The sequence below is a fragment of the Vanessa atalanta genome, chromosome 5 (genome assembly GCF_905147765.1).
Source record: "Vanessa atalanta chromosome 5, ilVanAtal1.2, whole genome shotgun sequence".
In the NCBI taxonomy this organism is placed as follows: Eukaryota; Metazoa; Arthropoda; class Insecta; order Lepidoptera; family Nymphalidae; genus Vanessa; species Vanessa atalanta.
In genome coordinates this window covers 12,149,412-12,173,805 of record NC_061875.1, presented here as the reverse complement: position 1 = coordinate 12,173,805, position 24,394 = coordinate 12,149,412, and the positions used below count along the sequence as shown (strand labels likewise).

Below are 24,394 nucleotides of genomic sequence, written 5' to 3'. Positions count from 1 at the left end.
TATTTGGTAATAAAAAATATTTTATAAAAAACCTATGGTTTGAATAAAGACAGTACAACAATCTTGAGTTAATATGTGTACTATTGAAAAGTCAAAGTCTAAAATACACATTTCTATTGTGAAATTAATTAAATTCTAGAGGTTTTGAAACTTTCTTCTTATGAGGTCTAATCATAAATTTAATAAAACTGTATAATTAAGTTTGTATGTAGTACACAAGCAATCTTAATTCACAATCAACTATGTTCAGAGAATTATTGGCATTGTACGAAATATTAAAAATTCACACAAAACTGGCTCATTCATCCTTCACATAGGTACTATATATAAACATATTGAATTGTTGACTACCATACCTATTGACTGTGAGAAAACAGTGATATTTGGAATTAAATATTAGTAAACATATTACATACTTATAAATTTATCAAAGTTCAAAAAATGATTTTGTCTACGATTGTAAGATATATTATTGAATATTAAAAGCTTCATTAATTTATTTATCTAGATAGAGCTTCCGTATTCGTACATGTCAAACGAATATCAGGCAATAATTAGTTTCAGAACTCTGACTCGGTCCTGCAAATATACTATTGGTAAAGATTTTGGAGGATGATTAAAAATATTTTGAGTAATATTTATCATCAGTAATTAAATTATAAATTATTTTTTCCAAAACGGAAAAATGCATTAAATAATTTGTAAATTTAACTCAAAGGTAGTTTTTGTACTATTAAATTTCCAAGTGACTGTTAATTTAAGTCATTTTAAAATATTTTGTTGTCATCAATTTGACACTTTAGTAATTTAGGCCATGCCTAATTTAATCTAGATTACTTAATTATAATTGCAAAACAGCAAACACTGCAGATATTAGCTTTATATTTCCGAGCCGAGATTGATAATAGATTACTTTATTGAACAATATTTTTATTATTATCACAAAATGATTGAATCTAGTTATCCATTGAGCCTATAGATCATATTGGATAAAAAATGTAACTAAATTGGTTAAAAGTTATTTAATTATATTCGTTTTAACTAAATATATATGAATTGTTTTGATTATTGCTATCGAAACTTATTGCTCTCTCTAGATAAAAAAAATAATCAAAGCTAATATACCTTTAACCATGTGACAGGTTATTTTTTTCTAGATTATTTACTTACTCCTGGTAAATTAATCAATAATCGTTTTTTTAGTTTAATTTGTAATATTTAAGACTGCTTTTAAAATATCTTTCAACATTCACGAAAACACTAACTATTAAAATTTCTTACACCTGAGAGATTAATAAATGACTTTTTAAATCTAGCTATCCTTATTATTTTACATGTTTTATTTAGAATTATAAATTTAGATGATTTTAAGTTGAAAAACATAGAATGTCACATGAAGCGATATGTGGAGAAAAAATTGTCAAACATTGAAATAACAAAAAAAAATATATGTACCTATTACTTGTCTTTTAAAATAATTAACAAGACAAATAAAATTTGAAATAGATGTCATAGCTAATTATTTTTAAGGTTGCTTGTGAAATGTTAATTATTTACAATGTACAATCACATTTAGTTAATTTAATCTTTGCAAACAAGATAAACTTTCTTCATGTTGAATACTCTTTCTCAATGATCTAGTGCAGAAGACAGAAAGATTTATATTCTAAAAAAGATATAGATTTATTTGTCATACATTTGAATCTGAAAGAGTTTTTCAATCACACCTAAACATATTACTCTTCTTTCGAAACTTATTTCATTTTGGCTGTTCTATAGTAGCATTCGCAAGGTCTGTCATTTTTGGGTACTTGACACCATGTTTGTCAAGTTCACTCTGGGACCAGAGTATCATCCGTAAAAGACTGCACAACTTTGGGTTGGTGTATTCTTGGTTCTCCATCTTAAGTATTGCTGCATTAAGTTCACTTGCAATCTGTGCAAAAGAAATATTATAAACTTATATATAACTTGGCATTAATTAGTTCACATAATGTTTTCAATTTTAGTTATTTCTTATTTAATTTCAAAAATAAAACTGATGCTGAAAGTATTATTAGGTTATTCATAAAAAAACAAATCCCTTTTCTTCCTAAATAGATATATCTGATGACTTAATTATTAATGATCAATAAAATTTTTAATTAAGCCGAGATGGCGAACCGATGATTTCGGGTTCAAACCCAGGCAGGCACCACTGAATTTTCATGTGCTTAATTTGTGTTTATAATTCATCTCGTGCTCGGCGGTGAAGGAAAACATCGTGAGGAAACCTGCATGTGTCTAATTACAACGAAATTCTGCCACATGTGTATTCCGCCAACCCGCATTGGAGCAGCGTGGTGGAATATGCTCCAAACCTTCTCCTCAAAGGGAGAGGAGGCCTTTATCCCAGCAGTGGGACATTTACAGGCTGCTAATGCTAAAAAAAAATTTTTAACTGTTCACAAACCTTTTGACTATGAGAGGGTAGCAACAGGTCAGCAAATGGTGAAGTGTGAGGGTCTGGGAAAGCTAACAAAGCAAGAGATCTCTCTAGCTCAGTGAGAGCATTACGGTCATTTGCTCCAGCTTCTGCTAATGTGGCACTTGCGAAGGCAAGGGCTTCCTCTGCCCGTCCGCCTCGAATTAATTCCAGCAATTGCAATTGCTACAAAAATGCAATGTATTATTTTTTATCAATGTGTTATATATAATTAAAAAAATTGTGTGTTAGCCCTAAAGGGTTAAACCAACCACCATCAGTATCTGAGTGTATATTTTCGAGTTATGTGCGTGTCGCGAGATATTGTGTCTAGATAACTTTTCTAAACATATAAACAAAATCTTGTTTGCGCTTATTCGCGCATCTGGCCTGGATAAGAAAAAATATTCGGCTAGAAGGCTCTGTGATAGCATCTAAGTGGTTGTGTGATTTTTTTCGTTCTCATTTAATTTTGTATTTATTTTTCTATAAAGTATTAAAACAAAAAAAAATCAGCCAAATATATTGGATATTGAAGATACTGGGATTGTAGTGGTGAGAAACTTAATTTGACTGCAGATGTAGTGCAAACTGACAATTGTTAATCCTTTGTCTGTATACAACGTAGCACAATTTCATACAGCAAATTCCATTTGCAATTTGGTTAAAGGTTGATTATAATGTTATTCTTTCATTGTGTAGTTATTGTTTTCAATTTAGTAGAATGGATACAAATAAGTTGAAATTTTGTGCTTCTTATGCAACATTTATATTTTATAAGAATATCATGAGATGATATTGTAATTTATATTATAAGAGGCTATAAATGAAATATAAACAAGACATATCTTATATATTTTAATATATAGTTTATACTATCGCACTTGAATTAGAAGTATTTAACTTGGGAGTGGCTAAGGGTTAAAAATAAAATTTGTGCAGCTCAGTAATATTCCTGTTCCTTAGCAATAAATCTTACCTGTAAATGAAAGTACAAGTATCTGTCATTGTCCAACAATTCTGGATGTAGGGCATTAACCATTGAAATGGCTTCAGGGATACGTCCATTTTGGACTGCCTCTCTGATCATGATACGTTCATCTAGTGAGCTACACAATGCTGGTTCTTGTAGGCCTGCCTCTTGTTGAAATTTCAAAGCTGCCTCCTTGAAACCTTCTGTAGGTTAAAGAACATTTTTGTTTTATTTATTTTTTTAACTTGGATAATAAATTACATTTAATAATACGGACAAAACTAAATATATATATCAAAAGTACACTGCCTTCTTTACTGAAAAGATCTCTTTGTTAGACAACATAATTATATAGGTAAATATTATTTTTCGGGTCAAAAGCATTCAGATTTTTTTGATTTATTATAAACATTAAAACAATAGAATGTACCTGTAACTAAATAATTCATTATCAACATATTCATATCCGTTCTCGATATATGAAGATCATCACATTTAGAACGATCATAGTATCTCCGTTCGGGTCTATTATTACCGTTGTTCGTTGATGTTTCAAAGCTCATTTTTAGGTTTTATAAGCGAATGTTGGAAAACTGGGAATATCTTAAAGTAGTTCGTATGAAATTATGAATACACAAAAAGACACAATTTAGAAATCGACTCAGAAGATGACAATGTATGTGTCAATGTCAAACTTGTCAAAATTTAAACATTGCCAACTAAAAAAGGAATATCATTGCCTTAGCTACAAGTATTTTCTACGAAAAAAAAGTTGTTTTTAATTCATATTTTCTTTATATAAAAAGAATTTAAAACATAAAGTTTAAAAGTATACATAAAAACCTCAACTGCTCAAAGGTCGCAGAGACGATTTGTTGCACCAATTTCAAATAGTTTTATTACGCTTGAGGGGAATAAAAAGCATTATTAACCGTTTTTTTTTGTTGTTACTCATATTATTTCCCCCCTGAAGTTAAACGGTATACCTAGTCTAATATTATCGATACGTTGTTTTTACGTAAATGACGAACGAGGAAAAAAGATACTTTTGAATTTTTTAGAGGTATTATTTTTTTATCATTAAAACAAGGAGTAAGCCCCTGAAATATCAACCAAATAATTAGAAAGTTGTATTTTTTGTAGCCTCTTGTTCCTTATAAATTTTCACTTCGTACCATTTTCCTTTTATAGTCAGTGAAAAAAAATCAAGTCAGATATTATATGGAAATAAAAGCCTTAGATATCAGTTTTGTTTTAATTACATTATAATGAAAATTGTTGGCATTATATTTTTTACGTTTCTTAGACTATGTATAGTATGTTGAGTTACACAAACAACATACTTTTATTAATGATTTATTTTTGAAATCAAAACCAAGAAAGCATATTATAAATATATCATACATAAATAGCGTTTATAGAAATAACTGTTAAAGATTTATGTTTTTTTTAAGTAATACAGTTACAATCCCAGTATCAGAAAATTAAAGCATAGGTTTAATTAAAAATCAATTGTAGTGGTGTTTAGCTAATTTATTTTCAGTTCTTAAACGCCAATAACCTACTAATAATGAGCTGATAATACAATTTAAAAAAGACCTATCCTAATTTTTTTATTGAAAAATGCATGGTAACAAATTATATCCTGTTCATATTCAATAAAAAATATTAACTCAATTTATTAAATGAAAGCCCAATGGTGCTCAAAAAGAGAACTCAATAAGTAATTGTGAAATCACAATACATAAGTGAGAAAAAAATAACTTAAAAAATTAAATAAAACTAACTATCTAATTAGCCCTTTTGTATCAGTAATAAGATTATTTTTCGAAAAATTTCTATATGAGAACTAATTTCATATATTTAGATACACTATTGTAAGAGTAAAGGAAAGATTATTATCAAATAGTCTGATACAAGGACATTTTGTCAAAATACATCCTGTGTTACCTAAACACAGCAGGATTTGACAAAAGAAATAAAAATTATAATTTATATACTACAACTATATTTCGACAACGCTAAAAGTAAAGTAAAAATAATTAAACAAATCAAAATTATGGCTAACTAATTCGCAATCAACACATGAGAATGATTCTTAACAGGCACTCTGTGTGAATTTATTTGTGTTATTAGATATACTAGTCTATCTATAGTATCTGTCATATTAGAAAACATAATCAGTTTATATTTGGTTCCATCGTGGCTGCATACCAAACGAACCAGTTATTAGTATGGTCAAACAAATCCTCATAATTACAGCCATGTCACCTCATACAAACCCCGTGAATCCTCTCAGTCTATGAACACAATTATGCAGCAAATCTTAACTAAGCATTATAAGCTAATTTATGTTTATGTGGCATGACCATTCCATGGAACTTATCTGTGTCAATATTGTGGATATTTTGGGAAAATAGGTATTGTAGAAAACCATGAATATATTGGCTAACCTTTATATAACAACTGTAAGGAATATTTAATACTGTATGGACATGTAACAAGCAATGTTTCCCAATATTGGTCACAGTTAAATTCCACTCACAATGTACATATCCATCATTAGGATACTCTATATTTTTCCCGCATATAATATTCACATATACCAAAATATGTTTGTCTTGATATTTTGCAGTGTAATGCTGCAAGCCACCTTCTTTTGTTATTAGGACAGATCTGGAACAAAATGATTGTTAACTATCATACTACATTGTAAACAATTTGAGAACATTTGTCATCTAAGGTAATGTGACAGTGAAGTGGTTTTGGAGCTTTGTCCACCAAATTCAAATTTTTAGCCTGGGGCTATCTAGGGGTCAGTGGAACTTGCCTAGCTTTGATTTAGTATAAATTTTAATCACTAATCCTTTTTAAATATTTTAATAAGACTTTATGTATTTGTGAATCATAATTAACAACTCAACAATTATAACAAACATACCTTTTTGTTTTACTTATTTTTAAATATGTTTTTGTATGCTTTTAACTGCAAAAATATAGTAGGTATTGAATGAGACTTACAGCTGGGTACGAGATCCTGATGCATATGCTCAGCATCCATTCCAAGAGGCATGCATGTGTTAGGAGGAGGTCGACGCTGTACCTATAAAATATTTAAAATATTTATTAAGGTGTGTGTATATACTAATTTATAAATATATAAGGTATAAATTTAAAACCTATAAAGGTCACTCTGCTGGGGAAAGGCCTACTCTCCTCTCATTAGTAGAATCTTATACCTCCTTGTTTTAATAAGTTTTCAGATATATGTGACAGAATTACATTAGAGATGAGTTATAAACATAATGCAAATGAAAAGACTTTGAATTAATAATTTTAGAAAGCACTTTTGCATTAATAATTTTAGTTAGGAAGTTATTCAAACTTTTATAATGGCACATTGAATGTATCCTCAGATTTATATAATATGTGTAGTTTTTCAACTTTTAAGGATATATGCTCTAGCCTATGCTGATATTTTACCTGATCAATGTTGAAACGCACAAAAGCCTCATACTGCTCAGCGAGTTTGTTGCTTAGAACAGAATCATATTCTGCACGCAAGGCAGCCTCCTGTTCGCGAAGCATGCGCTCGCAAATGATACGCACCTGTGCAAATTATTTGCAAAATAATGTGATTAGAAAAGGGCATAGTAATTAAATACGGAAAGCTTTTGCAACAATTATTGATTCAATAGTATTCTGTAACGTAGGTCATGTTCCATAATATTTTAATTTTCATTTGATTAACCTCTATATTCATATAACAATGAACATAAAAAGATTTTAGATGATTGCCCACCCTGGAGATGCCAAAATTATTCCCAAGCTACTTCTAATAAAAAAAACCTACTGAGTTTCTTTGAAGCTTTTAAACTTGCTTATTGACTGTCAAAAATCTACTTATATTGAATAAAGATTTTGACTATTGAATTGTCTACAGAAGAGGGTTGCGGTTTAATAATTGGGTGCAGGAGCAGGAGGTAGAGGGGCTATGGGTATTCTCCCTATCTCCTGGTACCATTCCCATCATGCGAATTTGCTCCATTCACGAGATATTGGCAAAAACTAATCTTATAATTCTAACCTCAAAATGGCCTATTTATCAACAATTTCGACATTCAGTGGCCTTGGACACTAAGGATGTGCAGCACCTTCGCTTTCTTAAAAAACACTCTAGGGGTAAGACCGACAAGACCATATTGAGTCTAGAGTTAACAGAGTCGGTTTTGTATCAATTTTATACAATTAAATGTATAAATTTAAGCTTTCTAAAAAAATCATCAATATAAATCACAACAACAAAATAAGCACTCATTCACTCACTCATGAATTAGGCGAGTTAAAAAGAAACAATGAACAACATATTTAAATATGAATAATGTCATATTTATGATATTTAATACATTTATTTAGCGTTTTGACATACGACACGCATCTTATCGAACTTAATCTTGCATCCTTGTCGAACTTAAAACAAAATAGTTACTTATCCTGCTCTGATAGTGATATTATGATTTATTTGACATATTTCCACATATATAAGTTATGATAGTTTTTCTTAATTTTCTCAAAAACGGTACAGTTTTCGCACGACGCGAGTGGTATTGTTGCAATCAGGGACTAAACCTCTAACATATACAACACTTTGTTTACCCAAAATCGTGACGACTTTTACTAAACCCAACCCAAAATAAGTGCTTGCCTGTAGAATACCTGGTGTAAGTAAATGTTACCCAGTAACAGTAATTACTCAGATAGGTTTGTAGGACTCAACCATCCAGAAATCTGTTTTGAGTTCAGTAACTAGGATGATACCTGTTTGAAAGTGAACAATGCCCTGTGATGCATCTTCTGTCCTTGAGTAGCGTGCGAGTGATGAGGCGGCGATGCATCGCCCTCGCTACCACTGGACGACGAGCACGACGCAGCAACGCCTGACGCGAACCGCAACTGCCGGCGTCGGTGAAGCCGTTTGATCTCATCATAGATCTCTTGGGCCATGCGCTCTGGAAGATTATTATTTTTACAATGATAAAATTAAAATAATTTTTATCTAGAGTTGAAGACTGACATCAAAATATATCTTTTGTAAAGTTTACTTGAATATCTTATTCAAGTAAAAAAAAAAGTTATTTTATAAAATAATAATTATCAATTTAGCATTTCTTTTGTTAATTTTACAAGCACTCAGTTACAAACAAAATGGTCTAATAATTTTTTTTATTTCATTAATGCCACTCATTGCTTAATACATGGGTTTTAGTTGTGCTAATGGTAGACTTTTTTTATGATGCCATGTAAGATGGACAAGAGATGAGGAGATTAATTGGTACTAGTTTAATTTTAATTTATACTCAGTCACAGAGTATGCAAGAATGTCAGAAGGAATAAAGTACAAGAAGGCCAAATTGAGTAACATCTTAATTGATAAAGCCATAAAATATTTTATATCCTAATGAAATATATTACAAAAAGGTTTAAAACACGCATCTAAATGAGTGATTTATTTATTTTTGTTCTGTTTAAATAATAGTTGTTTTTCATGGAAAAAACGGATGATGTTCACAATTTTTTCATTGAAAAAGTGAATTAATAGTAAATTATTTAAATTAAGTTACAATTAAATTTGCACACAAAGAAATGAATTAGCTATTGGACATTGTGGTTTACAATTGAGTAACAATAAGTTTATGAATAAATAAAATAGATGACAAGATCGTTTTTTAAATATGTCCCTCTAGAATTTTTTTGTTAAAAAAGACATTTCCTAAGATTTGTTAAGACGTTTAAAAACTTTTCTCATTATACTAAATAGAACAATCACGTAATAAACAAAAACGTAGGCCGAAAAATAAATGCAAAATAATGAAATTATAATTATTGCTTACAATAGAGACTCAGATTAATTGCATTTCAGCGATAATATGCGATCTTCCACGCATAGTGGACGCGGTTATAACAAAATGCAATACAAAAACTTTACTGTCTCTTGCAGTCCTAAAGTTGCAATAAAGAAATCAAAATGTAACTTGCTTGGTCTTTGTTGATTTTTTTGTGGTAAAATAGAAAAAAAAACAACAAAGCCAATACGCCCAACGGTCATAGCGCATCACCTGTCCCTTTCTCGCATGATAAAAATAATATTCACGATATCAAAAAAAAACAATGGCGATAAATCATACAGCTGACTAATAACTACATTTAGAACAAAACATTACTTAGCGCATTATAGTAATCAAGGTTTGATTTATAACTTCTTTTTTGAACCACATAGTTATACAAAAATAAACAAACCTGGGGTCAATTTTACAGGTGCACTAACGGTCTCTCCAAATACAGAACTTTTAGTGTCCGACATTTTTATTCCAGGACTTGTACTCGAGCTTGCAGCAATTAAAGCACATCTTCGTCTCTTTGATGGCAGCTGCGCTGATGACTCCCAGTCCAAATTTCTTTTGAGTGTAGCACACGCCATTTTCTTTTTACGCCCAAAGAACGTCCTTTACCGATTCGATATAACTAATATTTTGCTTATAATAAACCAACCAAAATTTAGAAATAATATTACAGACTAACAAAACATAACACTAAAATTTAAAAATGGGTTTTAATAAATTAATAACTAAAAAGATTTCTGTAAAAATTTCAGATTATTCGACACAACTCCAATCTCTCCGTTCCAAATCCAAAATCAGACTCGAATGACTTTTCTGCTGTTTGTTAATTTTGACAGTATCGTTGGTTCAAGCTATACCAACTTGACAATGCTAACCCAGGTAATGTTTATCTATACGGATACTCGTACAAGCAATTTCAATAAATATTTGATTATATAATATAATAATATTATGATTTCTTGTATTCAATCAATTAAATGATAATTTTGAAAGTGATGATATTATGGTTAACGATTTTATTAATTGATTGTAATTTTAGCTTTTTTTACATTGAAAGTATGAATGACATTGACATTTTACGATTTCATATCATATTGTTGTTCTTGCATGATTATTGCGAACTGTGACTCATCTTGATTGCATTTCGTTTTGTTTTTAATATTTCATTATAATTTATAATAAGAAAGGCCTAAGCCTGCGTGTTTTTGTTAATTGTTATAAATAAGCCGTCAAACTGGGTAACGAAATGTCATCGTCTGCGATGGAGAGTATCCTTTTTATATTATAATATGTAAAAAAAACAAGTCAGTATATGTATATTTAATATAAACCATTTGGTGCTAAATAATAAACATATCTACCTCCCAACTTTTTATTATTTGTCTGCTGGGGTAAGTTTTGATTGTTGGTAACCACAAGTATTTATGGTAATTAATTTTAGCTTATGTACATGATGATCTAATTTATACACTTATATTCCTTAACAAAAGTTCTCAGAGCATCTGTTCAATTTAAAATTTGCTGTGAAAGAATTAGAGAGAAATTCCAAAAAATGTGAAAAAGAGGAAAAACTAGAGAAAGAGAAAGCAAAAAAGGCTATTCAGAAAGGGAACATGGAAGTTGCACGTATTCATGCTGAGAATGCAATACGACAGAAAAATCAGGCCATTAATTACTTACGTATGTCAGCAAGAGTCGATGCTGTGTCTAGTAGAGTCCAGACTGCTCTTACAACAAGAAAGGTATGACTTTTAGTAAAATTGTATTTACTTTCATGAATAAAATAATTTAAGTTTGTTAATAAATATTTAATAGCTTTTCTACCTTATTGTTATATAATGGTTTCATTAATAGTGTGATAAAATTAAAAACCAGTTATTAATTCCAGGTAACAACTTCAATGGCTGGTGTGGTTAAGGCAATGGATGCAGCAATGAAATCAATGAATCTTGAGAAAATATCTAATCTAATGGATAAATTTGAAAGTCAATTTGAAGATTTAGATGTCCAATCATCTTATATGGAGAACACAATGTCACAAACTACTACAACAACTGTCCCACAGGGTGATGTTGATAACCTTTTACAACAGGTTGCTGATGAGGCCGGGTATGTTATAAACCTTATACATTTAACCTTAAAGTCTCCTTGTCATATATTCATATTCTATTTATGTTGATGAGAATAGAAATAGATCGATTGAGATCATCTCGAATAGTAACGTTAGTACAAATAGTTAGTATTATTAGTCATATTATTTATAAGCCAATAATCAACAGCTGGCAATATTGATAACGCCTAATATCTCTTTGAGTTTGAATGATTAGGTCAAGATAATTTGCATCTGAAAGCACTGAATGCAGAGATTAATTATTATTTATACTTATTTGAAATAATTTTAAAGGGAAAAAAATATAATAATTATGTTTCTAGTTTGGAACTAAACATGGAGCTACCATCTGGAGTGCCAAGTGCCTCAGTGGGTACTGCAACAGTGTCTCAGGAACAAGATGAACTCACCCAAAGACTTGCAAGACTGAGACAAGCTGAATAACTATGTGATGTACAGTATTTTTAAGTTTTTATTGCTGGTGTTAAGACTATTTATAAAAAAAGAAACATTATATATTATACAAACGAATACTATTAGGGGCTGTTTATATTAAAACATTTTCTAATGTACTGTATTCATTAAAAATGATGTGGGGCTCATAGCTCCCATAAAAGGGTTTTGTAAATCCAAAGATGTTGGTTTATAAGGTTGCAGATATGAATCCCTGCCATGCATATACATTTTTATTTTGTTATTTTATCTAAAATAAAATTAAATTTAAAATTCCAACTATTTAAATATGAATTTCATTATAAAATATATATTATAAGCTAATTATTCACAGCCTCTATTATTGCATTGTAAATATTATTATAACAATCTTTCTTTTAAACCAGTCCAGTCCTTTTTTTAAGCCAAATGTCAATCAAAATTGTTTCGTTTTTTTTAAAATTATATATAACATTTTTCGACATATTTTGTTTTAACTAAATTTGTAGCAGACGACGAAGATTAAGAAAGTCTATATTTTGAAGAAACATAATATTATATTTGGCTTTAAAAATGGAAATCTTAACTTTATAAGTTGAATTGTAATGTTCCATTATTTTTATTAAGTATATATAATGTAAACTAAATATATTTAAATATGTTATAGCTCTTTTCTATGTATTAAACTATTTTCCAATGGAGTTATTATATATATATTACCCATTCGTCATTCAAAGCAACTACACAGCAAAAATGTTCATTTCTTTTTAGGCTACTTATTGATAATTTATTGTGATATCAAAGAATACACATAAAAAGTACTCAATTTTATAAAATTTGAATTAGAGGTTGGTTTATTTAATCAACAGACTTGCACTGTTTGACCAATCGCCATAATCGTTAGAACTTAATATTTTTCATTGAGGGTTTTATGTTGCTGACTGTATAGATTTATCATCAAATGAAATATTCATTGTAAATTAATAAAAATATTATTTACTGCTGTAATTTCGAATCACACAATAGTAAAGAAAAGGCAAAATTAATTCAAATACTTTATTCATAAAACAAAGAAACAAGCACAAACAATAGATACATGGCCTAACAGTAACTCGCATGGTGCACTAAAAATAATTCAAAAACAAAACTAGTCACTAAATTAACAGCGTGTTGTACGAAAGTTAATAGTCAATAATAATAACCAACAATTATTCTGAATAAGAATGACCGAATGATATAAATGAATGGTATCATCTAATTTATTGGATAAATTCCCAAATCCTAGACTTGAATATTTTTATGAACTTCACTTAGAAAATAAATCCAGTCATACTCCAGGACATTGGTTTCAAATTCCCGGCAGTCGACTTTAAATATTCACTATATTAATAGCACAAATTGATAAATATTAGTAGCGAATACAATTACTATCGACAAATGTTCTTACTATGGATAATAAATGGTGAGGTGCAACCTCCGGTTACACGAAATTAACACAAAATACGAAAATATTGAAATGTGAATTCTATTTACTACACGTTTTAATTCATCTGAATCAACCGCGTGGCCGGGTATTAAGGAAATTCGTACCGAATGGAACGGTCGAGGGTCATGAAAATTCGCATCGTATAAAAGTAGCCTTCCACGGATTATATTATAAGGGAACATCCATAAATCACGTGGTTTCATTTTGTCGTTTTTAGACACTGATATTTGTCTCAACTAGTTCCTCTCGAGTAAAAAGTTTTTTCTTTGAAAAATGTATGCAGATTTAATTAGTTAAAACAATTTCAAAAATAATTTAGTGTACAATGACAGATCAAAAGTATAAATAATTAAACAACGGAAGTAAATGTATATTGTGTACTATTTTAATTGTTATTGTGCTAAATTTAATAAAACTTAAATTTCATGTCGTTGCTCGTGAATAGTTTGTGAATGTTTCTTATGGCAATACGATAGCAATTATTCATAATATCGCGACGAGTTTTTTTTGTGATTTCAATTTAATTGAAATCGTATTGTTTTGACATAAGGCTGTCCAATTGCTGTTTTTGTAGAATCAATATTGATTACATCATAAACTAATACCCGTCTAAATATAAATACTTCGAATATTTATCGAAACTTACTTTTTACTTAAAACTTAGTAAGGGTTACATTTGAAACCACTGTTTCGGATCATATTTTGTACATACGATACTGAAAGTGCTAAACTCGATCAATATAAAATTCGAAATTGACAGTGTGTTGCCAGTTAATGCCTATAAAGTTTTGACTATGTAAACTATTATCGACATGGGAGGCACTAGCCTTACTTATTAACCCGACTACGGAACATTTGAAGTAGATACAATTTATAGTTCTTTTGTACGGTCTGCAACTAAATAATTTTTGTTTGTAAAACAAAAAAAAAATGTTGATCGAAAATCAATCTAAAAACAGTTATATATTACTTCAATTAGAGTGGTTAGGAGTCTTAAAGAGATTCGAATTTCAAAGTATTCGAAACACAAACTAATGATTTCTCAATAGTTTAGTATTTTATTGATTTTTAGGGCATGCATATATTCCGCAGTCGGGTTCTTAACGTTTATGTGATTAAAATTCTTATTAATTTAATTTATTTAATCCCTCGATTCCTAGTATATTTGAAGAAGTCACACCCTCAACTGTGTTACGGGTTGAAATTATTAGTTAGTAGAATAAAAGTGCTTAACTATTATATTATCACGAAGGGACAACTAGATCTAACATTTGGAACTTATGACGTAGCTTAGTTTAAAGGAACAATATAATTCTTTGGTCATTAATCGTCGCCATTTTGATTTTTAAAAGCTATTTGGTAAAAGATCCAGTCTTCCAAGAAGGAGGGCACGAATGCCTTACATTTCGAAAACGTCACCGCCGGCTTCATTTTAACCAACACCTGTTCGTATAGCTTTAGCGACTCGGGCGACGTCGCTCCATTCCCCTGAAAACGAAGTCATTACATTATTTCAGTGGCAGGTTTATACATATATTGAGTACTATTAATTTGCTTTAAATTGAATGTTTCGCAGGTGTGACATTACACGAGTTTACATAATGTTATGAAATGTCTTAAAAATAATGTGCATAACATTATGTAACAGGATTTTTTCACTGTGAAAATTGGTAAATTCAGTGCGTCGGTTCATTTTTGCACAACATGGTCGCTTGGACAGTTTTCTGAGCGTCGAGTCAGGGCACAGTAGCATATGTATGTATGGCATGTCACTCACGTGTGTCATAAACTTGCCAGTGGGTCTCAGTATGTCGAAGGAGGCCCGCAGGATGTTCATCATGAACTCCCACAGCTCTCCGCACGCGGACTCTGATATCGGTATGTCGGTGAGGTCACCGAACACGTAGTCCACCTTTTTATTCTCGCTTGTGAACTTCTTCACGGTCAACATGCAATCTTCTACAATTATCTGGACAAACATTGAAAATTATAAATAATCGTAAAATTCTACTGCAATTGCATAGATAATTTGGCACGTTTCAAAATAATTTAGTTATACATTATTAGTTATATAAGTAATGCTTACGATACTTATTAGATTACGTATTTCATAATACAAATGTCTACCTCAAAATTGGATCCCTTTCTTCTCTCCAACACATCTCCACAGATCGACTTGAGGTGTTTGTTGCAAGCTTTCATAACAAGCTCGTCTATTTCCAACATCCAAACATACTTTGGGTTCTCTTTCAAAAGCTCGTATAGAAGGGCCCCATCGCCGCCCCCTATCAAAAAATGTAAGTAACAATAAAGAGAAGTAAAATAACCTAGCTTGAACCTACCTTAGTTTTTATTCAGTTTTTTTGTATGAGATATTTCTGCATGTACAAAATTCCATTATATTCGCGTGCGCGTAAATTATAAAATCTTAAGGGATATTAATTTGTGAAATGAGCTCGGATTATTATTTTATTTCGGAACATACTGGCCGAATACGGTATATATCTGTACATTAATATCGAAAATTCTTAATTTTTTTTTTTTAATAAACGGGAAGTGACTATATTTTTACGTTACTATATTTGTATAATGATGATTATTTTAATCAGTTTATTTTAAACTTCTTAAATATACATAATGATAATTACGTATAGAAAGTGCTACACATTACGTATTAATTGGACCGTTACTATACAAATCAAGGCCCAAGGCCAAAAACTTAAACTATTTTCATTGACTCGGAAAAGTATCAGATCTGAACTAGCCTCATCTACTATTGGTTATTATGGGACTATTGATTATTACAAACAGATTAGAGTGTCATACTAGTATATGTAGAATTGGTCAACATTTGGAGTAGTACAACAAATTCAGTGTTTCGCTTAAAATGAGCGTAAGCCTAAGCTCAGCTGTGGTAATATTTACAATCTGCTACTAAATGTTATCTGTTATATACTAAATGTAGGCTTTAAAACCTCGTTACATGGAAGACATTACGTTTAGGGTTAGAAAAACATTCGAGAGTGTTTCATGACACACAAAACGCCTAAGTTCAGATAAAAAAAAAAGTTATTGTATGTAAAATAGACAGTAAGTGGTAACCACGCCCCATTTAAATTCAAACTGTAGGATATATTAATTCCTTACGTTGCTGATATGCCATCAACCTTGGGAATTAAGATGTTATGCTCGGTGCTAGAATATGTGATGAGTGGGACCACCATTTATCCACACATTAAATATATTCTCTGGGCAAGTCCTACCGACAGTTTGATTTTCAACGAGTTGGTACTCGTTGATTTTTTATAAAACTTATTGTTACCTAAGATTACGATTTCCTTTCCTTCGTAGCTCTCTTTGCCTCTTTGCATCAATGTTTCAGTATAAATAAGATCAGCCTCTGAAATATCTGTAAAAAAAATACATTAAAAACATAATCGATGTTACATGGTTCATTTAAATGTGGCAAAATTTCATGCTGCAAATTAATGAATAGCTAATTAAACGAAAGCTCTCATTTAAAACGCAACGCTCGCGAAACTCGACCATAATAGAAAATCTATAAATGATGTTTTATATTAATCTTTACTTAGAAGGTAGGAATATATATTTATTATTATTTACGTATTATTTCGTTGCAGGTTATGTTGTTATATTTGAAACGCTAATTTAAGCATTATTATATGAAGCAATACACATTTAGATTTTATGGTCTATGAAGCCTAAATGCATGCATGCATTGCATATTTATTTGAGATTTTTTAGTATTATTTTGATGTTTACAATTAGCTGAGCCTGTTTTTTATGCACCTGTTTAATTTTGTATTATACATACATAGAATTAAAAATTTGTTCCTCCTAAAATCCTCAGAGTTCTTCTGTTCTTCTTTAACAAATCTTAAAGTGAACTTGATAAATATTATTCGTTTTTGATTGAGTAAGCTTTAATCTACCTTAAGGAAAATAAAGTGTTATGTGCTTTTTTAGAGTTTACTTTGTAAAAAGTAGGTTGTCTAAACGGGGCAAACTCTTCCCAAACAACGATCATGAATCCGCCACTGTGATACTTATCAATATTAATAAAATTAAGTTAAACTATGCTGAAGCTAAAGCTCTTTTAAAATATAAATATTCCTAAAAACTATTCGATATATACAAATCTTTCACAGTATTCGTATTTACGGACGCTACTCTATACCTATACTTCGTCATAGTGAAATATCGGCACTAATTTTATCGTAACAATACTATACGTACTTTTTTTTCTTAATTTACCTATTTTAAATTAATTTGATGTTGATGTGACTTGCTAATCTATGTAAACGATTTAAACGAATACTTGGATTGTAGCCTGATTCTTTATATTTGTTTAGAGTTTAGTTTTGCAGATAATAGGGAAAACACAAGTTTATTAGATAGTCGTTTGATAAATAATCGTTTTATGTATTGTGATGTTTTAAGTTATGAGAGCAGATATAATTATCTGAATCGCAATTTCTTTATCTAATGTTTGTTTGATCATGATACAGATGAAACAAAGTTTAATTGAGAACATCGTTTTAGTATATTTTTCATGACACGATGAATTATCATCATATCCTAAATCTGGTATTCAAATTCAAAGGATTATCTAATTTTTTCCACCTTATTCATCTTCAACTATTATTTTTAAAGTCAAAATATACTTTACTTATGATGTCTTTCTTAGATTTATTCACTCCGAAGGCCCACCCCTCCACAATATAGTCAATACAGGCTTGCATGTTATTGCACCGAATTTATTTTTTGTGTCCTTTTTTTCCACTATGAGCAAATCTGTTCTGTGATGCTGTCATGCGAAGTGGCTTCCCATTGAAGGCACCACTCATCTGTTGCTTATATCTACTGCCGGTCTAGCTCTAGGATATGATGACGCCTTAGTCGTCTAATATATTGGTCCATAGTGAGTTGGCGGGCGAGTTCGTTAGGGTGTCTGATTAACCACTCTTTCTAATTAGTTTGGCTACCTCCCTATTTCCTCTTTGATTGTTCTCATTTCGAGGTGCTCGTAAACTTAATTGGTGGTGATGCACCTGATGCACATTACCCTTGCAATTGCTCTCAGGATTTTGTTCTGTTGGAGCTGAAGTATATTTATGTTGGACTGCTCCATAGTTCCACCAAATTCGATTTTATTTATTAATGATCGCCGATAGTTAAGGTGGAGGTACGCGCTTCATGAGTGAACAGATATATACTATACAATCACTTTTATATTGTCATTTACGAGATAAATGTAAAACGAATAGAGGTTTAGAATGTACAATTAGCCGAGAAATACTATCAACGATAAATTAAAAGCTTTCGAAACATCTTTAAGTAACTAGGTCAATTCATCTTACTTACTTTGTAAATCATCTAGCACCAGCATATTACCAAAAGACTTGGAGTGTACAATTTGGATCTTCTGGAATGACGATTGTTCATCAAACACAACACCATCAATGTCATATTCAAGCAATCTTTCGTCTGAAAATATTTTTATTTTACTATAAAATAAATAGAAACACTCTAAGAACATTCTCACTACAAATATGGAAAACTACAAATATTTACATAAAATTATGTTAAAATTTAATTATTTTAATAAAATATAAGTAATTCATAAATGATTAAAATTTTGTTACTTTGTCTGTTAATTTTTTATTTTATTTATAAGGAATGTTAATTAATATTTATAGAAAAAGAAATTGACATACCTGATGTAGGGTAATATCTGCCGAATAGGCATCGTTTTATCGTGGGGAATGCTTGAGATTTTAAGACTGTGATGTACTTTTTCAGCTGACTTTCCAAGACTTTCGCCGACTATCAAAATAAAAAAAGAAAAATTAAAACAAAGGTATCATGCATAAACTATACATTTATGGGTATAAACTAAGAGAATGTAAGGTTGAGCGTCTTCACAGAATACTGGAAGATTCCTAGGTATTCAAAACTAATATTACAATGTTAGTAAATGAACACTCATGCAAAAATAATGAGACAAAGTGTATTTACTAGTGTAATATTCGAAAAAATATAACTCTATGTGAATGTGTATTTAAGAATTTAAATATGAATGCATTTTATTGTTTGAAAAGCTGTTTTGATAACAATGTTAATTCTGCATGTGTCCAAAATTAATATATGATAAATAAATATGATAATTTTTATCATTAAAAATAAACTTATTAAAAATTATTTTATAATACATATATATACACTATGTTGGTGCCTTTAAATGCCTAATTTGTCTCATCTGAATAAGTAACATTTGTATACTATGTAAGCTTAAGTGAGTATGTAGGTCAAAGTGCTTAGGACTAAAACCAATTTGAAATTTAAGTCTTTATTTATGCCAACCTGAGCTGGTTAAATAAACATCATATTTATAACCCCTTTTGATTGTTGGCATAAGCTTTAGTCTGTCACACTCCAAAGAAATTCGTACTGAACTTTCCATTAGCTTTGAACACTAAAACAAGATGACACGCTCAACCTTAATTCTTTTTAAATAATTCTGTACTGTTTTATTTACAAAGATTATGGCATAGATAAAATTGACACAATTTAAATCAATATTTTTATTCAATCAAAGAATCTTAATAAATCTAAAAATGGCCATTTTAAGACATTTTAATTTAAAATCAATCATATATTACTTTAAAAAGGGGATATCTAAATTTAATATAAATCAAATGATCACATAGCGCAAGTGTAACGATGCTATTTTAAGCGAATTGAGCTAACCTTGAAACTGATTAATGGTTCCTCGTTGTCTTCTTTATAATATTCAATATTCACCGTGACAAGACCACGATCAAACAATCTCACGGACACAGTTGTACCCTTCTTTCCTGTTAAGAGTTTTAATGATCCACCGTCTATTTTAATATCAGCAGCTAAGATCAGATTAGGTACATAATCCTTAAGCACAGTTTCCAACTGGCTAAATACAGCTTTTTGTCCACTTTCATCACCTAAACGAGCAGGATCCATAGAAAAATCCAACAAAATAGTTTGAACTGACATAATTGTATTATCTTGGAATTATACTTTTGGTTATTTATTAGAAATTGGACGGAGACCGGCAAAAAGCTATGATAAGAAGTTTGCAGTGAAGTCAAGTTGACTTATTCAACGCTTTTCATTGATTGATTTGCTTACTTCAAAAATAATAGACAAAAGATTTAATGACATAAATAAGAAAGTGTTTCATGTAGTAAAATATATTACTCGTCGGTCATGTTAAACAATTTTCGTATATTATAAAAACGAAAACTTTTTTCATTTATTATTTTAATTACGCATCACCACTATCATTGAAAACATTATTTAGTATTATTAATAATTATTTATGGTACATGAATATTTTTTGTTATGTTTAATCTGTACAGTTTACGAAACTTGTAACAAGCAACACTGTATTTTGTCTTTTAAAAAAAATTGAGAACTGGGAAAAATTTTTGTGACATGGCTGGGAACAATGCTGAAGACGTTGAGGTAGATATAAATTATATTTTAAGGATATATTTTAATATATACCCTCTTTTACATCTATACTTTACGCGTACACTCAATAAACTTGTCCAACTTTGCTGATGTGGCTTTATTAAACTTTCACTATAACATAAGTTCCTGTTTGCAGAACATATAATAATTAATCGGTTTCCGTGTTTTTAGTTATAATTCAATGTTATATATACAGTAGTTAATTAGTGCATAAAATAATTTATTGTCCAAGATAGTGTTATAGGTTAGGTTTTGTAAAAAAAATGACTTGTGTATTCAAGGGTTCAGCAGGCGCTGATTGTAAAACTAACAGTACTGCAGAGGTTCCTCCCGAGTTCTTGATTAAACATCCTCTCCAAAATACCTGGAGTCTTTGGTTCTATGACAATGACAGAACGAAATCATGGGAAGAGAACCAGATTGAGTTAACAACATTTGATACAGTGGAAGATTTCTGGAGGTAACAAATTTGTTCTTATTATAAATGTGTTGTGTTCTTTAGTGTTAATAAAATGATAAAGATTTGTTATTAATTAAATTATGAACATATTAAATGATAAAGTTTTTTTATAACAAATAGGTATAACATGAAAGTTACAGTAATAATGATTTCTCAATAATTTATAGTTATTTCATATTATTACATTAATTGATCTATGTTAATTTACTTAAGTTTTAAGTATGATACTACTCAAATAACATTTTTAAAATAATGATAGTAATGATAATATAATCTTATAATTCTCTGTAGTTTGTATATAACATAGAATAGAGAATCATAAATTTGAAAGTACTTTTTTTTCTAATTTGATGTATATTCTTACTGGTTTTCTTTTTATAGACTGTACCACCACATAAAATTACCCTCAGAACTCCGTCAGGGTCATGATTATGCTGTATTCAAACAAGGCATTCGTCCTATGTGGGAAGATGATGCGAACAAAATGGGTGGCCGATGGTTGATAAGCCTGGAGAAGAAACAACGTAACTCAGATTTGGACCGATTTTGGTTAGATGTTGTAAGTATTTGATACAGTATTAACTAATTATGCTTAGTAGCTTAGTAGTTATTTCTAGGTTTTCATACAAATATAAATTTATAATTTCTAAAAAAAAATTAGAGTATTGGAAAAAGGAAATAAACAAATTGAAGTTAGGTGACATAACAGCATCGGCATATAAAGTATTCTAGTGAAGCCCTAAAGATGGTTGTAATAGTTATTAACGTTTGTGAACATAATCAACTTAAATAAAATAAGTGTGTCATTTCTAATAAAATTACTATAGGATTTGTACAAATAAATAACATCTTAAACTAAATTTACCTGTATTAAATCTTGGCAAGTCATCTTTATTGTTTTTACTGCAATTTTATTTGTGTTTACAATTTGGTGTGGTTGATCAGAAAGATATGTGAAGATGTTATTATACAGGTTTCCTTTTTAAAGAAATTTTGAGTGTGTATATTTTGCCATAGAGAAGTGTCGTTACTTTCTTAATTGAACCTTGACCTACTTGGTTTAGGATATTAATAAACCTATTGTATTATAATTTAACTATTTTACTTATTATTCTTGGCTAGTTTGGTTACATTTGTTTTATCAAATTGATCGTATATTAATTTTGGTTTAATACAGGTTCTTCTATTAATTGGTGAAAATTTTGAGCATGCGGAAGAAATTTGTGGAGCAGTTGTAAATGTCAGGCCAAAGTTTGACAAAATAGGTAAGAGTAATTAAATGTAAATAATTTAGTAATACCAATATTTTTTATATAAAGACTATATTAGGATGATTGATCCTCACTGGGAGAATTTTCCTATATTGTAACAGATTGAATTAGAGTTCAGTTCAGGTGAGAAAAAAATGAACCAACCAATGATTCAAATTGTATGACTGTAAGACAAATGCACAAAATCTGTATGATCTATTAATTATAGGCAAATGCCAGTCGGGCAGTGAGGCAGTTTAGCATAATGCTTTAAATCTGTTTTTGTTACATTACAGGATTGTGGTGAGAGACAGATATAACTTGTTGAGTAAAAAAATATTTCACAATGTTTTTATACAAAATCTTACTTAAAGAAAATGTAAACAAAGATAAAGCAATAGTGCAGAAAATAATTTTGTTTGTCTGTATTTCAAAAATATCTTGATATTATAAAAAAATTATAGGCTTCATAAAACAACTATAATTTTTGAGTAGTATGTATATAATTTATATGTATAACATTTTTTTTCCATCCAAAAACAGCTATTTGGACTGCAGACACTTCTAAGCAACAAGCTAATCTAGAAATTGGAAGAAAACTAAAAGATCAACTGGGTATTCACGGAGTTATTGGCTTCCAGCTTCATAGAGACACCATGGTCAAGCACAGTTCCGCTACCAAGAATCTTTACACTGTTTAGTCACTATAAATTATTTGTATACAAAATGCAATGGCAGACAGCATAACTGAAACAGATTTTATTGGCTGGTTTTGTAGCTAGTGATAAAGTCGTAATACATACTGCACTCTGTCATTGCATTAGAATAAAAGTTTTTATTTAACAGAAGTAGTATTTACGTTGACGTTTCATGTTTATCTTAAGAGAGTTTATTTTTACACTCTCGTGATGAATTCTATGCTAAAGTAAAATGGAAGTCTGAAGTTTGTACTGAAGCTGTGCTTAAGTATGTTTGTTGAGGTCACATAGATGTAAGTATGTATTCATACAAAACTAATATCAATATTTGTATCCGAAGATCTACTGAGTTTTACTTCATATTTTTTATTTAACCAGCACCTATAGTTATCAAGGCAGTGAATTGTTGCACTTTATAATCTGTCTAACATATGGTAACATACATCATTTTAAAATTGTTGTTTGTGTCTGTCTGTGAAGAAATATTTTTGGTATTTCATATAAAAATTACTAAAATAAGTTTGAGTTTTATTTAAAGTATTTTGTCCAATTAGTTTTAACTGGCAATTTTTTTATTTAAGTGTATTATTTTTTTAATGCATAACCGTAGCAATTGTTTTTAGAGTAAAGTTTTTCATCCACCAATCACTCTTTCGCTGGAAAAAGGCAAATAAATCTCCATTGAAGTTAAGCAGCTGGATGTGGAAATAAAAAAAACTTGCATCCCGTCTAATTTTGTTTCGAGGGGATTATAAGTCAAACAAAGTTGTATATCCTACATAAATATTTATATTATCTACTTAAATGAGACCTTATTTAAAATATTAAAAGATGAGACATGATCAATCTCATTCACTCAATTCTATAAGATTCAATCGAAAAAAAAAAAACTAAATATTGTGATTTTTATGAAAAATGCTAATCTCATAAAATGCTAATTTTTGCGCCTGTGAGAAATTTAATAGCGAATAAATTGTACAAAAAATATAAACAAAACAAAGATGAAAATTATAAATAAAGCTTTTTTTAGAAAATTCAAAAATACTGATTAATTTTATGAAATATTAATAACAATTACGTAAATTATA

The 24,394-nt window shown here is 29.7% G+C and overlaps 5 protein-coding genes across 5 annotated transcripts; 2 read left to right on the top strand and 3 right to left on the bottom strand.

The window, feature by feature from the left end:
* Positions 1 to 127: 127 nt before the first annotated feature.
* On the bottom strand, positions 128 to 4,125 carry LOC125064347 (glucose-induced degradation protein 8 homolog). The gene is made up of 4 exons (XM_047671337.1): positions 3,868 to 4,125; positions 3,444 to 3,640; positions 2,453 to 2,650; positions 128 to 1,936 (listed from the first exon to the last, which is right to left on the bottom strand). The coding sequence occupies exons 1-4, from the start codon at positions 3,998 to 4,000 to the stop codon at positions 1,760 to 1,762; spliced, it is 705 nt and encodes a 234-aa protein (XP_047527293.1). The 5' UTR covers positions 4,001 to 4,125; the 3' UTR covers positions 128 to 1,759.
* Positions 4,126 to 4,952: 827 nt separating this feature from the next.
* LOC125064348 (akirin-like) lies at positions 4,953 to 10,154 on the bottom strand. The gene is made up of 5 exons (XM_047671338.1): positions 9,735 to 10,154; positions 8,256 to 8,446; positions 6,921 to 7,046; positions 6,459 to 6,540; positions 4,953 to 6,113 (listed from the first exon to the last, which is right to left on the bottom strand). The coding sequence occupies exons 1-5, from the start codon at positions 9,913 to 9,915 to the stop codon at positions 6,103 to 6,105; spliced, it is 591 nt and encodes a 196-aa protein (XP_047527294.1). The 5' UTR covers positions 9,916 to 10,154; the 3' UTR covers positions 4,953 to 6,102.
* Positions 10,155 to 10,432: 278 nt separating this feature from the next.
* LOC125063940 (charged multivesicular body protein 1b) lies at positions 10,433 to 12,580 on the top strand. The gene is made up of 4 exons (XM_047670668.1): positions 10,433 to 10,605; positions 10,835 to 11,079; positions 11,226 to 11,446; positions 11,771 to 12,580. Exons 1-4 carry the CDS (start codon positions 10,584 to 10,586, stop codon positions 11,889 to 11,891), a joined length of 609 nt encoding a protein of 202 aa, XP_047526624.1. The 5' UTR covers positions 10,433 to 10,583; the 3' UTR covers positions 11,892 to 12,580.
* A 656-nt stretch (positions 12,581 to 13,236) lies between these two features.
* LOC125063939 (spermine synthase) lies at positions 13,237 to 20,519 on the bottom strand. The gene is made up of 7 exons (XM_047670667.1): positions 20,137 to 20,519; positions 19,104 to 19,212; positions 18,751 to 18,873; positions 16,688 to 16,774; positions 15,493 to 15,650; positions 15,143 to 15,334; positions 13,237 to 14,853 (listed from the first exon to the last, which is right to left on the bottom strand). Exons 1-7 carry the CDS (start codon positions 20,416 to 20,418, stop codon positions 14,689 to 14,691), a joined length of 1,116 nt encoding a protein of 371 aa, XP_047526623.1. The 5' UTR covers positions 20,419 to 20,519; the 3' UTR covers positions 13,237 to 14,688.
* Positions 20,520 to 20,782: 263 nt separating this feature from the next.
* LOC125064288 (eukaryotic translation initiation factor 4E1-like) lies at positions 20,783 to 23,825 on the top strand. The gene is made up of 5 exons (XM_047671249.1): positions 20,783 to 20,889; positions 21,180 to 21,358; positions 21,740 to 21,917; positions 22,536 to 22,623; positions 23,152 to 23,825. Exons 1-5 carry the CDS (start codon positions 20,860 to 20,862, stop codon positions 23,307 to 23,309), a joined length of 633 nt encoding a protein of 210 aa, XP_047527205.1. The 5' UTR covers positions 20,783 to 20,859; the 3' UTR covers positions 23,310 to 23,825.
* Positions 23,826 to 24,394: the final 569 nt, after the last annotated feature.

Excerpts from the sequence above, each read along its gene's own strand:
- LOC125063940 (XM_047670668.1), top strand. The coding sequence starts at position 10,584 with ATGTCATCGTCTGCGATGGAGA. Across the intron at positions 10,606-10,834 it reads GTCATCGTCTGCGATGGAGA|AGCATCTGTTCAATTTAAAA; the intron begins GTATCCTTTTTA and ends AAAAGTTCTCAG. Across the intron at positions 11,447-11,770 it reads CAGGTTGCTGATGAGGCCGG|TTTGGAACTAAACATGGAGC; the intron begins GTATGTTATAAA and ends TTATGTTTCTAG.
- LOC125064347 (XM_047671337.1), bottom strand. The coding sequence starts at position 4,000 with ATGAGCTTTGAAACATCAACGAACAACGGTAATAATAGACCCGAACGG. Across the intron at positions 2,651-3,443 it reads ACTTGTACTTTCATTTACAG|CAATTGCAATTGCTGGAATT; the intron begins GTAAGATTTATT and ends GCATTTTTGTAG. Across the intron at positions 1,937-2,452 it reads TACCCTCTCATAGTCAAAAG|ATTGCAAGTGAACTTAATGC; the intron begins GTTTGTGAACAG and ends TCTTTTGCACAG.
- LOC125063939 (XM_047670667.1), bottom strand. The coding sequence starts at position 20,418 with ATGTCAGTTCAAACTATTTTGTTGGATTTTTCTATGGATCCTGCTCGT. Across the intron at positions 16,775-18,750 it reads GGTGCTAGATGATTTACAAA|ATATTTCAGAGGCTGATCTT; the intron begins GTAAGTAAGATG and ends TTTTTTTTACAG. Across the intron at positions 15,335-15,492 it reads GAAAGGGATCCAATTTTGAG|ATAATTGTAGAAGATTGCAT; the intron begins GTAGACATTTGT and ends ATGTTTGTCCAG.
- LOC125064348 (XM_047671338.1), bottom strand. The coding sequence starts at position 9,915 with ATGGCGTGTGCTACACTCAAAAGAAATTTGGACTGGGAGTCATCAGCG. Across the intron at positions 8,447-9,734 it reads ACCTGTAAAATTGACCCCAG|AGCGCATGGCCCAAGAGATC; the intron begins GTTTGTTTATTT and ends ATAATCTTCCAG. Across the intron at positions 7,047-8,255 it reads CATTGTTCACTTTCAAACAG|GTGCGTATCATTTGCGAGCG; the intron begins GTATCATCCTAG and ends TAATTTGCACAG.
- LOC125064288 (XM_047671249.1), top strand. The coding sequence starts at position 20,860 with ATGGCTGGGAACAATGCTGAAGACGTTGAG. Across the intron at positions 20,890-21,179 it reads ACAATGCTGAAGACGTTGAG|GGTTCAGCAGGCGCTGATTG; the intron begins GTAGATATAAAT and ends TGTGTATTCAAG. Across the intron at positions 21,918-22,535 it reads ACCGATTTTGGTTAGATGTT|GTTCTTCTATTAATTGGTGA; the intron begins GTAAGTATTTGA and ends GGTTTAATACAG.